General features: G+C 44.8%; 1 protein-coding gene across 4 annotated transcripts in view; it reads left to right on the forward strand.

The window, feature by feature from the left end:
• The window catches only part of LOC138580215 (alpha-2-macroglobulin-like protein 1), a 1,347,911-nt gene that overhangs the window by 909,320 nt on the left and 422,431 nt on the right, over positions 1 to 16,160 (forward strand). For all 4 annotated transcript variants that reach the window (XM_069650572.1, XM_069650575.1, XM_069650574.1 and 1 more), the window contains 2 exons: positions 767 to 893; positions 11,418 to 11,539. In XM_069650572.1, coding sequence (XP_069506673.1) covers positions 767 to 893; positions 11,418 to 11,539 — 249 coding nt within the window. The remainder of the gene's footprint in view (positions 1 to 766; positions 894 to 11,417; positions 11,540 to 16,160) is intronic.

Below are 16,160 nucleotides of genomic sequence, written 5' to 3' on the forward strand. Positions count from 1 at the left end.
TACAACAAGATAAATAATTGAATAGTACAAACAAATAATGAAAATAACAGAGAGGGGAGATAAACCTACTATGCCTTGTGAGTGTTCAGAACGTGCAAGTGCATGTACAAATTGTCCAGGTTAGGTTGCAGCCTGGACTCTACATGCACATGAAGATGTACAGATCGGCCAGGCGGTGTTCAGACACCTATTCCAATGAGAGGCCGGCTTCCATTCATCCCAGACACAGAAGAAATGTCTTTTTACTACCTTCTCTCTTCAACGTTCTCCATGTATTTGCTTTGCTTCCATTAGCACTTGATATTCTGTATTCTAATGTATGTGAATCTATACAAAAAAAGCTGTCCTGGGGAGTAATAAATCACAGAATTGCTCTCATTTATAGATTCACAATGCCACCCTCCTCCACTAGAAGGCTGGGTTTATTTATATATGGTGTGAAAGTGCAACATAAATCAGCAGTGAAACTACAGACTGTAGTATGTTGGCTGGCAGTACTGGGTGTCTTCCAATGGCCTGCAGCAATAAGTCCGCTGGTGCAGAAAAGAACAGAAAAGAATATGGAATTAATATGATTACCGGGGTTTCCAAAGTATGTGAATCTGTAAAAGACACCAATACTGGCATCTACACTTCCATGTAAGTGACTCATTCTTTGCCTGTGTTGAGCTCCCTTCTCTGAAAATGGAGGGCGACAGTGGGGAAGGGGCAGGCAAATCTGTTCACCCCATCCACATGATGTCCTCTTCCGGTTCTGTCCCACTAGGTGCGAGCAACGCTGACACAGAGCTCGAAATTGAAGCCAAGACTGTGCCCTGATTGTGTCTATACCCGCTGCCTGGAGGCAGGCACTGGCACCACTTTCACTTGGATGTTAGAGGCGATGGAACTAGGTAAGTTGTGGCTTTGGCAGGACCCACAGGCATGCCTGCAGTTTGTAATTGCCCATGAATTATGTAATCACAGTACCATCTTCTCAGTTCAAGGCCAACCTAATCGACTCTTCATTGGCCTCCGATCTCTCCTACTTCCACCCCAAACACCAACACCCATTCTGACCGTCCATATCTTTGCTCCTCTGGTGTTGGCTCCTTCACAGGGTCACATGCTTTTTTAAACATCACGAGTCTTCAAGATTTGAATGTTCAGAAACATGTGAAAGTGGATACATAGATTGTTCATCCAGGTTGTTTGGCCTGTTTTCTTGGCAGCCAATGATTGGTTGTATCCCATCATCTCATATGTTTAGCTTTTCATCTTTTTGGCCTATCACTCTTTTGCCATTTTTGGGAATGTTCCTCGAGTGCTGTACAGCAGCTCAAACTTTCCAAACAGATATCCATTCGCAATCTTTTGAGGCACTGTCAATTAGGCTTCTGTCCTGGCTGTAACTCAGCGACTGCCATCCTCTGCATAGTTGATGTTGCCATAAGCATTCTGGATTCTGGCTAGGAATTTGCTGGTACTTTTTAATCTCTCAGCTGCCTTTGCTACAGTGAGCCATTGGGCACTTATTAAAATCTTGTCCACTGCCTCGGTCTAGTTGGGCATATACTGGAATAGTTTTCATCACACCTTAAACATCAAACCCAGTTTGTGCAGGTGAGATCTGCCAGGTCATGCCCCTTTCCCATGCATGAGTGTGAGCCATAGGGCTCTATTCTATCACTGTTGACCTTTAATGTGTACCTGGAGTAACTGGCAAATTCAAGTACTGGCACAGGCCTCTCCTTGCAGTGCTATGCTAATGACACTCTTTTAAACCTTAGTGTTTCATCTATGGCTGTCATCACCTGCCTGGGGGATGGTCTCAATGCTGTTGAGGACTGGTTGTCTTTACCATCACTTAACATAATCCCACCCGTGGCAGCCGGTGCATTACAGGCAGTGGTGCACAGTCCCACCAACAGGCATCAGCCTTCACTCTTTCTGTCATACAGAGCTTTTTATTAGGGTAGCACTGCACATCAAAGAACTATTGCTACGTGCAGGAAGAAAGACCCCGCAAACCCTCATTTGGGTCCCTGGCCTAAATGGAGGACTGGAAGACAGTAAACACATTCCAGCCAGGAAGTAACAAAGTTGTGTGATATAATTTTTCTAACACGTTTTCTCGTGTGCCATGCTGGAAGTGAGGCCCCGGGAGGGAAGTGTCAATCAACCTCCCTTCCTGCTTCCTGTTTCTAACTTTTACCCGGTACCTGGAGCAGATCTTAAGCACAAGGTGTAGAGCAGAGCTTCCTATTCAGATAGGCGATTTAGATTTTTTTTAAACAGTTTCTGTGTGTGTATGTGTGTGTGTGCTTGCCTCAGTTAGACAGTATTGTATGAATGTGTGTCCTTGTGAATGTATACGTTTGTGTAAGCGTGTGTGCATGAATTAGCTCATGTGCATGTGTGCAAGATGACATGAACATGAACCGAAGAACAGAGGAGCTAGGGCGGAGCTGGGCGGTGTAAGGAACTCCTGGCGGCAACAGTAAAGACAGACACAAGTGACCACAGTTGAAGGGTGCTTATTGAACTGTATAATGGCTGAAATAAATGCCTAATCTATCTCTACATCTAAGATGAGAGCAAGGTAGGACCATCAAATAATAATAAGGTAGTTCCAATTGCGTCTTTTCAAATAAAAAAGGGCCCATACTAAAAAAAAACTATTGTCAATTCTTAACACTAAGTTACACAAAGGATAATGTTCAACAGAAAAGAAAGAAGAGTTCACAAATTGGTAAGTCAGGAGGGTATGGCATGGTCTCCCTTCCCCACATTTTTAGCCTGGGACAAGGCGGTACTTCTGATCACATCACACTCCTGAGCTTCTCCAACACGAGGTTCACAATTCCAGTACAATGATATCAGAACCTTCTGGGGCCAAGACTCTTCTCTGCAAAGTCTTTTGCCTTAGAGGGCCTTTTGTATCAAAACAACAAATAAACAAAGTTCCTTCAGTATTGATGCTTTCAGAACCCATTATTATCAAGTCGTGTTCCATCATCTATAAGGGCAGTCGCCCTCAAGTCACCCAGCTGCCTCACGGAAAAACTTTGCATCTCTGGCAGACAGCGCACCATCAGAAGCCAGGACACATGCAGACTTGAAATCCTCTGCTGCAAAAAGGAAAGGGCCAGAAAACAAGCCTTCTGTGTGTAAGCCGCAAGACTATGGAACCTTTGCCCCGTTGGCATCAGACTCATGCCCACACTCCTACAATTCAGAAAAGAACTTAAGACCCACCTCTTCAAGGAGTCTCTCCTCCACAAGACCTAGGCCATCACGTTGCCCTCGCGCCAACTGACTCGCTAGACGCCGCCTGCCTCTCTCCTCCCACCGTCTCCGACCCCCTCAGTACAGGTGTACCCCTCCTCTGTCTTCCTCTGTATCCTACCCCTGCTGTATATCTGTTCTGTTTTTACCACTCAGAAGCACTCTGTTATGCATCTGTAAATGTGTACACCTCTGTAAAGCGCTCTTTTGTATCTGTATTGGTGAATTCTTCTGTAAACTGCTCTGTTGCTTCTCAAAGCTAAGTATTCGCTCAAAAAATACCATAATAATACATTATTTTAAAACATTTCCCGGGAGAGAAACCCTCTCCCACGAACCCTCTTTGATTGTTTGGGGATCCAAATCTAAGCTTAGATGCACACATTTGTGTGAACTATTCACACATCTATAATGAAACAATTCACCATCTGCCCCCGAATCCCAACACAACAGAAGTTCGTCTGGTTTCTACTTTATCACAGGGTCTTCCTATTCATGATCGGTTATTGTTTCACTCTTCCGTAAGCATCACCCCCATACCCTGGGGTATTTAAGCAGGGGTGTTGCTAGGTCTGGAAAAAAACCGGGGCTACGCCAATGTCGGCTCTTTCGGGACTGAAGGCTAGCTTGCCTTTTGGTTGTAGCCCCTGAGCTTTTATCTGTGGCTACAAGCAAAAGACCAGGGGCTCTAGCCCCCTCAGCACCCCCTAGCAACGCCTCTGCATTAAAGTCTTTGGGTTTCCTTCTTGCTTTTTTCAATACTCTTTATTAAAAGAAATCCGATGATGCCTTCCTGCACCAGACTTCCGCTCAGCTCTTCAAGCCTTCATTCCTCCCAGATTGATGGACGCAGGGCTCAGCTGATTGGTTGATTACTGGTTGGCGGATATTTGACTACCTCACGCCCACTTTCATTACTCTTCTTTCTTGACTGATTAACATGCAGGTTTTTCTCTAGTTCTGCTGCATTACCCTATGGCTGTGGGCAATCAAAAGCCTATCCACTTGGCCAAGGCCCGGAGGGTGCAGATCTGGGGTGGGGGCACGGGGGGTTGGGGGGCTAGAGAAGCATTCACAGGCAAACCATGTTCACTGTTTTCAGCCTAATACCTTGCAGCTGACACTTGGCGTGCATCAGCTACTCCCCTTTAAAAACACACCTGTTGAAATTGAGCCATGATCAAGACCTGTTCTTTCCCTTGCTTGCTTTAGGTTAGATGGGGCATAACATAACTGAAGTTATTCTTTTAATTATAGATTTTATGATTTTATAGAGTTTGCAGGTTTAACTATGCATGACTTTGTATTGCATCTTCAGATTATGCTGCATCCTGCTACCCTTAACATAAAATAAATAAAGTGATTTATGGGTCCTCCGCCTCATGCATTATATGGCAGATTGCGGAATGCTGCAATACATTTAGGTCTCAATAGGAAAGGAGAGGGATTGCACTTGATTCTGTAAAATACCCACACTCGAGAAGCCAATGGACTTGTAAGCAAATTACGTTTTAAGAGCATAATGATTGACATGCACCTTTGTACATTTTAGAGAGAGTGAGTGGCCCTGCCTATTTTCAAGCACAGGATAAAGGTGATTGGCTCTGCCCCCTCGGTTTCCTTTTCTAGCCATGTAATGCCAGCTCCAGTGTGGTAACATGGTAGTCTAGTGCTTCACATTCCATGTAGCGCTGTAGTGCCTCCTCCTGTCCATTTGGGCCAACAAGTGCCCTGAATGAATCAAGCGGCAGGCTGGCCTCTCCCTCTCTCTGGATGGATGTGTATCATGCAAACTGGGCATACTTATTTATGCACTGTCGAAGACATATTACCGACATAGCTCACTACTTATACAATCTCATAGGTGACACCTCAAATGCTTTATACTCAAGATTGCATCTGTTACAATACTCCTATCAGCGTGTGTCACCTTTCTTTAATTGCTCATTTCAGTTCTGGCCAACACTGATGGGAAAGATCTGTATTACTCATGTCACAGTTCTGCCTTAGCTCTTTGGAATTTGTTTTACTCTTTTTTAAAAAAAAGAAAAATCGGTATATTGGTTTAATAATTCAGTATGCACTTTATCAGAAAGAACGAAAAACACCTGCATTGGTGTGAAAGTTATAATAAAATAATTGTTGAGATAAAAAAAAATGATTAAATCATGAAAAAACAGTGGTCGCAAATCAACAGAAACGTATAACATGAAAATGATCACATGCGATGGGGAATTATGCATACATGATGACCTTGTCATCCCTACAGAAAACCAGAAAATAACGCGAACATTACGGTCCCAATCGTTTAAGAGACAACTATAGATGTCGCCTCCCCGAAAAAATCAGCTGCTCACTAGATTGTGTATTACATCCCAAAAAAGAAACTATTTTGAAATAGAGTGCTTATGGGGATCAGTTTAGTTGTAGTTATCAAGGAATCTATGTGATCACTGCGCGCCTGTAACTGCGCCTTCGAAAATGTTGATGACAGTTACGGCACGGTGCAGTGATCAGATAGATCACTTTGCCCGCATCCCATGGCCTGCATTCCCCTACTACCCCCGCCTCCACTGACGTTTACGGCAGCACACTTCTGTGTGCGCCGCTGACTCCCCGCAATCGCTGCAGCATCAGCTCTTCCCACTTATGTGGGTTGGAGCTAACGCTGCAGGGTCCTTTTAAAAAAAAAAGTTCTTGTCCCCTGCTTACCACACTGGTAAGCGGAGGACACCCCTGCAACCCCGACTCCCTTTACTGTGCCCAAGGAGAGTGGGGGACACCCCCACAACTGCCACTCTGCTTGGACAGATTAATAGGAGTTGGTAAAAGGAAATGTACTAAAGTCGCCGTAACTTCTTAGTCGCAGTTGCATGGTTGACATTTTGGTACACTTCCATTATTGAGATCTAAAGGTTTGACTCCTCCTGTTCTTGGCAAGAAGTTACACCCTCCTGTTATCCAAACACTTTAGGAGGAAACCCCATCATCCATGCCCTAACCACCCATCGATGGGCCAATGTTAACAAACCCATGAGTATCCTGAAAGGCCAGGAATCCCCCTTCTGACACCAAATAGTCGCAGTACAGGAGACTATCCAGTATTTTACTAACTGCTTCAAACACCCAGTGGTCAAAGTGGGTGGGAGCGGTTGGAGTGGTGCTCCTCTACATTTATTTTAAAAAGAAACCATCCCTGAATGGAAGTTGAAACTTGCACGTCAATGCACTGCACTGAATGTCCCCTTCAGGGGTGTTGCTAGGTCTGGAAAAGATCTGGGGCTACGCTAATGTCTGGACTGTTGGGACTCTGGGCTAGCTAGTTTTTGGTTGTCACCCCTGAGCTTCTATCTGGGGCTACAACCAAACAACCAAAGGACCCGGGGCGATAGCGGCCCTAAACCCCCCTTTTAAACAGCCAGTGTGTTTGTTTAGGGGGGTGTATTGTGTGTGTGGGGGCGTGGTGATAGGGTTTGTGGGGGGCAGGCCAGCAGGGAACATAGTTCCACTACTTCTTTTTGTACGCTTCGACCACTGCTAACACCCCGTGACAAAATGTAGCCAGCATAGTCGCAATTGCAAAATCTACAAATATGAGAGAGGAACGGGTTCAACTCATGCAGCAAAGCCATTGTGCAGTAGGTTTGGTGTATTTATTTATATATTACATTTTTTTATAAAGCATCAACAAGGTAATGGTGCACCTCAGCACTGAACAAAAGCTAACATATAATAATGGTAGATATAATCATTAAGGGAAATAACACAGAAATTAAAAAAAAAACATTAAAACCAAAGAAATAAAGTTATTTTCCACAAAGTTTCAACATTGAAAAGATGAGATAAGCAGGGAACAAGCAATGTACTACAACAAGAAACTGCAATAAGAAACTGATTCTAGAAGGAGGCATATATCGCCTGAGAACAGAAAGAAGACCTTTAGTAGAGGCGGACATTGGGAGAAACCTGAAGGTACTCTCACATCTCCTTCCCAGGGATCTTCTGTTCAGGTGGCCAGGGAAGGGCCATCGCTTTTTGATCCCGACCCTGGGGGTGGACAAGAGAGGGTGGATCACCTGAGTGGAGGGTTCCTTGGTGATTGGGGAAAGAGTGCCTGAGGGCGAGACCTGGTCCCCCCTTTCCTAACACTGACCATCCTTACCCTTCCTCGTCTTTATGGGTTATATACAATCCCCACCCATACTTCCTCTTTAACCCCTACAGGGTACTGAGATGAAGAAGAGGGGACTATGAGTAATACACACTTCCTATGTGAAACACCACTCTAGTACTGGGACGGAGAAGAGGGGTATGCAGACATCCACTACTGAAGGTCAAGCATGTCCCAGTAATTGGATTTTTAATGGTCAGGCAATACCAGCCAACAACACACACCTGAGGCCCCTTAACAAGGCTCAGGTGTATAAAAGGTGGAGCCTAAATCAAGGGAGAGAGAGAGAGAGGGGGAGAGAGGGAGAGAGAGAGAGAGAGACAGAGAGAGAGAGAGAGAGAGAGAGAGAGAGAGAGAGAGAGAGAGAGCTGCCTTGGTGAAAGGAGACCAGGAGGTCGGGAGACTGACAATGATTCCAGAGGACTTGCAAGACACGGAGCAAGCGAGTCATGTGGTGGGTGAAAGACCGAGAGCCTGTGAAATTGAAATATGGTAGTTGCAACTGCCGAACAACTGAAAACCAGAATGACTGCAAGCCACAGCCATTCTCATTGCCGGCGTGTGCAGAAAAGTGCCCAGCGAATAAGAAGAAGCAAAGTCAAGGTGGTCTGCATCCCGGCTGGCAAGAAGGTGAGCGGGAGCAGCAGGTTCCGCCACGGTGGAGTTGCAAAGACCCAGTGTGGGTCAGCGGACTCGGAAGCACCGGAGTGCACCCAGGGAACCCTAGGCAAGTAGCGGTTCACAAAATGGTCTTAATATAAGCAATACTGAACTCAATGAAAAGTACTGCTTGAATTAAAATATGCAATCTTGAGTACCGAACTGAATGAGAAGTATGATGTGAATGACAATACACAGTATTCACCGTGCGGAATGAAAAGTATTGCTTGAATTAAAATCAACAAAAACATCTGGGAGCTCCTCTACCGAGGACGAACAGGGCCAAATAACCTATTCTATGGGAACGTGCCCATGCAGGAGGGTCTAAAACCACTTTTTCGCTCACCGTAACTTTCACAGAGGAGTAATATCCATTTGCATTTCAGTCTTTGTTCCACCCACAGAGGCAGTTCATCCCCGAAATGCTAGGCAATTCTCCTCTGAACAAGAGTACCAACAGCAACCCCAGACACGTGCTTTGGCTTATTCAAAGCCTCATCAGTGAGGTGAAGCTGTGCCTCTCTAAGCACAGTGAGCAAGGGGTCCATGACTGGATTACCCAGGCTAATTTAGGATAAAACCCGAAGTTAAAAAAAATTCACAAAAAGGTCCTAGGACCCAGAAATGACACAATCCATTGAGTGGCCTTCTCGGAGCAGTTGGTTATACTTTTCAATCTCTCTTGAATGAGGTTGTGATCAATGAGATTGAATGCCGCAGAGAGGTCTAACAACATGAGTAGTGCTGGATGACCTTTTTCCACGGTGCCTATGATGTTAGATTTGAGTTCTAAGAGCGCAGTCTCTCTGTCACGTGTTGGGATCTGAATCCGGATTGATAGATGCCCAGGATTTTATTGCCCTCTATACATTTCTGTAGCTGTAAATACGCCACTCTGTCCATAAAGAGATATGGAATGTTGGTTATGGGCCGATAGTTTTGTCGTGTTCTTTTTCAATAATGAGGTTATTCATGCTTTCTTCAGTGATGAGGGCACAATGCCACCCCTAATGGACATGTTGATCATCCTGCTGATCTATGGAATTAAGACATCTAAGGAGTCGTTAAAGATGTTAGTGGGGCAGGAGTGCCCTATGCATGAGGTTGGTTTGAGGTTCACAACTATGTCACGGATTTCAGCTTCTGTGCAGGTCCGAAATTCAACCTTGGGTATTGAGGAATTGGTGTTGACTGTAGTAGGATTGCTTGAACTTGCATGGCCGTTATTAGATTTTAGACAGGACTCTTGGTCGACAATGGCGTTCTGATGACCAGTGGTTTTGTTCATAAACTTGTTTTGTATTATCTGACACCAAATAGAGTCTGTAATAATCGGTGGAAATGGAGAGGTATTACTCCTGAAGGCTCTATGTGATCACTGCGCCGCCCGCAACTGCGACGCCGAAAATGCCGACGGCAGTTACGGCGCAGTGATCATATGGCTCACTGTGCCCCCTCCACCCCCCCAACCCAACACAAACACACTTACATTTAGGGAGACACAAAGTCGCAGTGACTGTGGGGGCGCACAAATGAGGGCGACATTTTTGTACGATACCCTCCTGAGCTCTTTGAGGATTTTAAATAGTTCATTAGAACTAGACCTTGCGTTGTTAATTCGCAAATTGTAGTTTTTAGTTTTAGCTTCAATGATAGTATTTTTAAATATGTGCCCGGACTCTATATTTTTGCTTAGTGTGAGAGGACAGGGCTTCTTCCGCCACTCCCGTTCTAATGCTCCTTTAATTTTCCTAGCTTGTAGGATGCTGCCATTAAACCGTGAGTTTTTTATTGGTTTCAGTCTTCATTTTCTTAGATTGTTCCGTGGGCCAAAGTGTCAATGGTGGAGGCGATCGTATGGGAGAGATGTGTCACTAGATCTGTGGAGTCATCAAAAGATTCTATTGAATCCAGGATGGAAGTCAGCAATGTAGACAAGTTATGGGCCAAAACATTTCTAAAGTTCCTACATTTATTCACTGTTCTTATGCTGCTGTTTAGCCTAGGAGTGGCTGTCAGCAGTTGCATTATTAAAGTATTGACCACCATGTGGTCAAGACCAAGAACAGGCCTGCATAGTGGTGGTAGTGATTTGCAGGTTATGAGTCAAAATGCAATCTAACGAATGACCTCCCTTATGGGTCTGATCTTTTACCATTGGAGAGAAACCAAGAGTTTCAAGGGCTGATAGTAAAGGTACGGCTTGCGAGTCTGATGTATCTTCTGCCCATAAATTGAAGTCCCCTAGTACGATCACTGGGAATTTAGGTTTTCTGATGCTGTTCAATGATGTAAGTAATTTCTCTCCAAACAGAGGTAGATTTTGTGGTGGTTTGTATAATATAATTATCATCAGGGAGGAGTTAGGACTGATTATAATTTTAATAAGCAGGTTTTTGCATCCCTCAATATTCGGGATGTTTATAGAGTGACATTCAAAATGCTCTTTGGCAATGAGGCCACCCCTCCTCCTCGGTGTCCGGTGTGATCCTTTCTGAAGATTCTGTACCTTGGTGGCAGTGCATGAGAGACTGAGATCTGGGCAGTGTCATGAAGCGACATCTTGTCACAGCAAGCATGTCAATATCATGTATGGTAATATGATCAGCAACAGAGATCCCATGCTGAACTAATTACATTGGCATCTCCTTAAAAGGACAGAGTAGCTCAAGGAGATCCCAGAAGTTTGTGCTTTGGATGAGGAGGGGTAGTGTGGGATTGGTCAAAGGGACTATCATGGCTTTGCATGGTCAATGGGCGGGTATAAAACCAATTAACATTCACAGGCCGTGACCCTCCTCACATCCCATCTATCTACTGTCTTCACTTCCTGTGCCATTAGTTTTCGCTTATAGGTAGCTCTTACAGTGCCACATAACACTCAAGACAAGAAATAGAGTATACAACGCTTAAGAACAAGTCAAGCATAAAGCTGTGTTGGGATTTGGGGGAGCTTTCTAGGATGTGTGGCTTGGGGTAACCTTAATTACATGATGATCTGGTTTGTAAGCTGCATAGCTCGGTGGGCTGGTGAACACAATACAGAGCTCTTTACTGAACATATAGGTCAGAGAGCCCACAGAGCCTTTTAAGTCCTCACAGGACCCCACAAGTACAACTGAGTTGTGTTCTAATAAAACATATTGTTAGAGTTTCAAAATGGGCTGTGCAATGTTCGATATACTTATTTTACTTCTTAATTCTGGATTGTTAGCAGTCTCTTCATAAACTATTTGTGAGCCTCCTGTTAACAGTGCCTTTCTGTCTCCCATCCTCTCTGCTCTCTACTTGGGCATGACATCTTGGCTTTTCTCCGCAGGGGAGGTACAAATGCATGCTACTGTGCAGGCTTTGGACACAGGGGAACTCTGTGGTGAGGAGAAACCAGTTGTGCCGGAGAAAGGAGGATCAGACTCTGTGATGCAAACCATCCTGGTGAAGGTCAGTCGAAGGGAATTTGCTGGGGGTCTGCTCTGTACAATTCCTTTATTTGGAATAAGCCCGCTCGCCACCCTTGCCTACAGACTGTCCACCTAAGGTTCAGATGGGGATTGAAAACATTGCTCTTCTGAATGGCATGTGGCACATTAGGACTGTGGGGACTCATCAAAGATATCAACGTATTTACTGCTGATGTGTTCAACACCAAGTAGGAAGGCAGAGGGAGTGATGGGGTAATGGCAAGGGAAGGGGAAGATTCAGAGGGCCCAGTACATTCAGATCAGTGAAAGAGCAAGGTGAAACAGCTACTTAGCTACTTGGCGCAAGTGCTCATAAGTAAGAGCAAGTATGACAGGTAAATGATGAAAAATATTGGATATGTGCATGCAGGGAAAAGTAACGCAGCAGTCGGCGGAGCTAATATATGTTGTAGCCCATGCGAGAAGACTAGCATGCTACTGAAGATATTCAAAAGCCATATGATGGTGTTTGCATGGGAAATCCACCACACATAGCTAGATATCTATGAATCAATAGTCCACTCAGCAGGCCCCTGAGGGCTGCATTTAAAACAGGACTAGGCAAGCCGGAAAAGTCTTCTGTTCATATAAGTGGAAGTGTTTGTTTGTTGAAGTACTAGGGTAAATGTGATGGTGGATTATAAGGTGAATTTGTGAGTGGATGGGTGATGGCGTTATTGAGTTGGTGACTGCATGGGCGAATGAGTGGATTGGTAGATAGATGGGTGAGTGAGCAGATGAGTGAGTGGGTGTGATAGATGAGTGAGATGTTTGATGTAGATGGATAGGTTAGTGCAATACCTGCTTAGTCTACGGTTTTACCCCCGAGACTCCGGGTTTTTACTCTCTTCTTCGGGTCTTCGGATAAGAGCGTGGAGTCTCCAGGGTTTCCTGCAATCCAAGGAAATCCGCCCATGCCTCGATGTGATTGACTACAAACACAACGTGTGTGGCTTTCACATCAAGGTGTGGGTGGAAACTAATGATCTGAGACAGATCTGAAGGCTGGTGGCCAGTTAGCAGCATCTCCTGCACTGATGTGAAGAGTGACACGCGCGCACACGCAAAAAAAAAAGACTGCTCTTTTTCTTTTGTTTGCATGTTAGCATGTCTCCCAGCCTTTTTTTTTTATAACGTGGTCCGGTCGTGTGGGTGGGGTCTTAGGGAAGGGGTCGGAGCATCAGTGACGTGATTCCCCGGGATTTTCTTTTGGGAATATAGGCTGGTATGGTTAGTGGGTGAATGGATGGGTGGGTATGTCATTGTTCACCGCTGCTGCCCGGCAGTCCTGCATTGGTCCCTATGGTAATGCCGGTGTTGCGTTTGTCCATTCCAAGATGACCGAACACATAGTGATGTCACAGGCCTGGAACTAGGAATCCCCACTAGTGCTATTTGAACAGTTCCTGCCCTATGGGATTCGTGTTGCAACTGTGCTCAGTGTTGCAGAACGCTGTTATTTCCTTCAGTAAACTACTGAATCTCCTTCCTCCTGATCCTTGTCCTTATCCCCCCTGGTCTCCTCCTCATTCTTCCTCCTGTTTCCCTGCCTTCTCTCCTATATTCTGTTCCCCTTCCATTGGAGTACCTCGATTGACAAGTCCTGCTACAAGCTTCTCTCCAGTTTACAGCTCCATCCTTCATCTACTAGAATCCATTGCCTACCACCCGCTGTTGAAGGATTCTTCCTGTCTTTAGTTTGTGCAGGTATTTCCCATTTGGGGTTTTTTCTCCTGCTGGATTGGCTCTGCATTCCCTAGGCAGAACCAAGTTTCTAGTACATCTTCTGGGTCACGGTGGCTGCCCAGGGGATAGGTCGCAGCAAACAACACTCTGATCTGCCTGGCGTGATCTTGACAGATTGAGGGGTGCCTGAGAGATTGGTAGTTGATTGGGGAGAATAATGCCAGGTTCCTCAGAAGGTATCTCTGGTGTGCAGGTGCAGTTGGAGGATGGTCTAGGTGGGCAATAGTGATTTGCAATGTGGGAGGTTGTTTCTCTCTTGGGTTTGCCTAAGAGGTAGAGGGTTACGGCATTCATATGGGCTTCAGTCTATGGTGAGAAACAGGTGAGGTTTGTCTGGAAACGTATGGACCTTTTCCTTAATTGGGGTATTAATCAGGAAACCAGGCCTTCCCCAGTCCAAGATGGAGGGGAAGTCCATGAGAGTTGAATTGATTATGATCCCCCTGTCAGGCACTGTAGAATGTCCCAGTCCTTCACCTTAGAACAAGTCCTTGTCTGTATCCCCAGTCCTTCTCCTTTGTCCCTGGCCTTCTCCGCCAATCGCAGCCCTTCTCTATTTGCGTTCTCCATGTTTTACAACTCCATCTCCTTTATCACAGTCCTTCTGATTTTCTCCATTGTACCAATCCATCTTCTTCATCCCAGTCCTCCATCTTCATCACTGTCCTTCACCTTCTCCATCAACTCAGTACATCTGTTTTTATTTCTTCTTCGTCCCAGTTGATCTCCTTCATTATAGTGCCATTCCTTCTCTTTGATACTATCTACTTCCTCCCAGCCCTTCTCTTTCATCCCTGTCCTTTTTCTCCTTCATGCAAGTCCTTCTCCTTTGTCCCAGTCCTTCTTTGTATCCTTTATCCCAGCCCTTCTCCTACATTTTTCATTCTTCTCCATCTGCATACCTCTTCAGCTTCACCCTAGACCTTTTCATTCATTGTAATTCTACACCCTTGCCCTGAAGGGGCCCCTAGGGGACCCTCGCGTATGGAAACAAGGCACAATCACCACACATGAACTGATACGACAGACTTGAGGTTGTATTCCCAAAAGCTAGGGTTTATTGCAAAGCAAATAGTCTCAGTTGGCCAACTGGGTCCCACGCCCCACAACGTGTGTTTCCAGACCACGGGGGACGCAAGAGAGAGAGAATCGTACAACAGTTACATATATACAAAGCTAGCATCTTACAATCAGTGGTGACACATTCAATACCGCCCATAATGTATTTCCTATGAACTGGGTTCGATGATTGACAATTGTGATGAGTATGACACCTTCAGACATTTATTTAGCAACAGTTTGCAATTGTATGAGCCTGCAGACACAATTCTTTGTTATAAGAACACACTGCTTCTGTTCTCTGCAAGCAAGCTGCATACAGGGGAGAGACACATTCCAGGCCTCGCTATCTCCTAGTTTCTATTCGTGTACTGGGGTCAACTTGCTCTCCAGGGCTCAGGGAAGGGGGGCCGTAAAGGAGAGCATAATTCAAGCCATTAAATGTTTGTTTCTAACATTTCTACTGTATTAGCAAGACTAGCTGGCACCTGTGTACTGATGAAATGCCTGCTGCTTACTTCCAAGGACTTGTGAGGGAGGATACCGGGCATTTCTGTCTGGCTCGCTGAGTTATGTTTCAACAAATCTCTCGCGGCCTTGCTCTATGCATGAACAATAATGTACTAGTGGAGCAAAATAAGTTTTCAGTAAAGCAGTTTTAACAGAAAGCAAGAGACAAACGTTAAAAAAGAAAATGGTGATTTTCAGTCACTTCAAAATGGCAGCACTTTAGTCAAGCTTATAGCTATGTATTTCTAATACTAAACACATGAGGCGATTGGTCTTCGGCCAACAGAATACATTCCCTCCATCATTGAGGGGTGTCTACTTTTCTGGACTGACAAACCCTCCTTTTGGCCGTATGCCAAACGCCTCATCCGTACATTGCATCCTCTTCCAACCAAGTATCTGGTTCTGAATCTTGCATACTACTAGTCTCCTCCTCCTCGTCATTGTCATCAATATTGATTGACATGAACTCTTTCACTGTCTTCAATTCATCATTTTCCTGAGTAACTGATTTAGTAGTGCTCTTTTTTGTTACCATCTGTACACACTCCTCACTTATTTCAGTACACGCTATAGGTAAGCAGTGTATACAACAACAACATGTCATGAATATTCCTAGCACTGCTACTAGGATCGCAAATAATTTCCATCCCCAAGAGCGTAATACCTCCCAGAACCAAGAATTTATGTTCAATTCCCAACTTCCTTCAGGGGGGTGTAGGTCAGAGCTTAAAACGTGCAACTTTCTTATCGCTTCGAAAATCGTCGAGGAGGAGTCACTTACGAATACGCAACACGCTGATCCCACAATTTTACAAACTCCCCCACGATCAACCAAGATTACATCAAGAGCCATCCTATTTTCGAGTGTCATTAATCTAATTCCTTTTTCCTCCAATGTCATATTGTATAATATATCTGTCGTTCCATTTATTGTTTACTCTAATATTCTGGACAGTTGTCTTATATTATAGGAGTTTATTGCTTGGCCCCAAAATGGTATGCATGATTTTGCTATGTCTTCCACAATCAAACCTCCTTCCTCATTTCGCCGTGGTCTTGACCTGGCCAATTTGGCTATATCTGCTGTTCTTGAAAGGAATACCCCCGGGAACAAATATCCTAAGTACCAAGTACCTCCCCAGTTTCTAGGTAACCAGGGATACGCTTTTTCTCCACATATAAAATAAACAGGGTCACCTACATAAACTGGCTCTACCTCTTTATCAAGAAATGCTATATTCATGCATTTAGTGAATGTCCCTACTGAATAGGAGCCCTTTTTC

This window comes from Ambystoma mexicanum, chromosome 3p (assembly GCF_040938575.1).
Source record: "Ambystoma mexicanum isolate Mex_15411 chromosome 3p, UKY_AmexF1_1, whole genome shotgun sequence".
Classification (NCBI taxonomy): Eukaryota; Metazoa; Chordata; class Amphibia; order Caudata; family Ambystomatidae; genus Ambystoma; species Ambystoma mexicanum.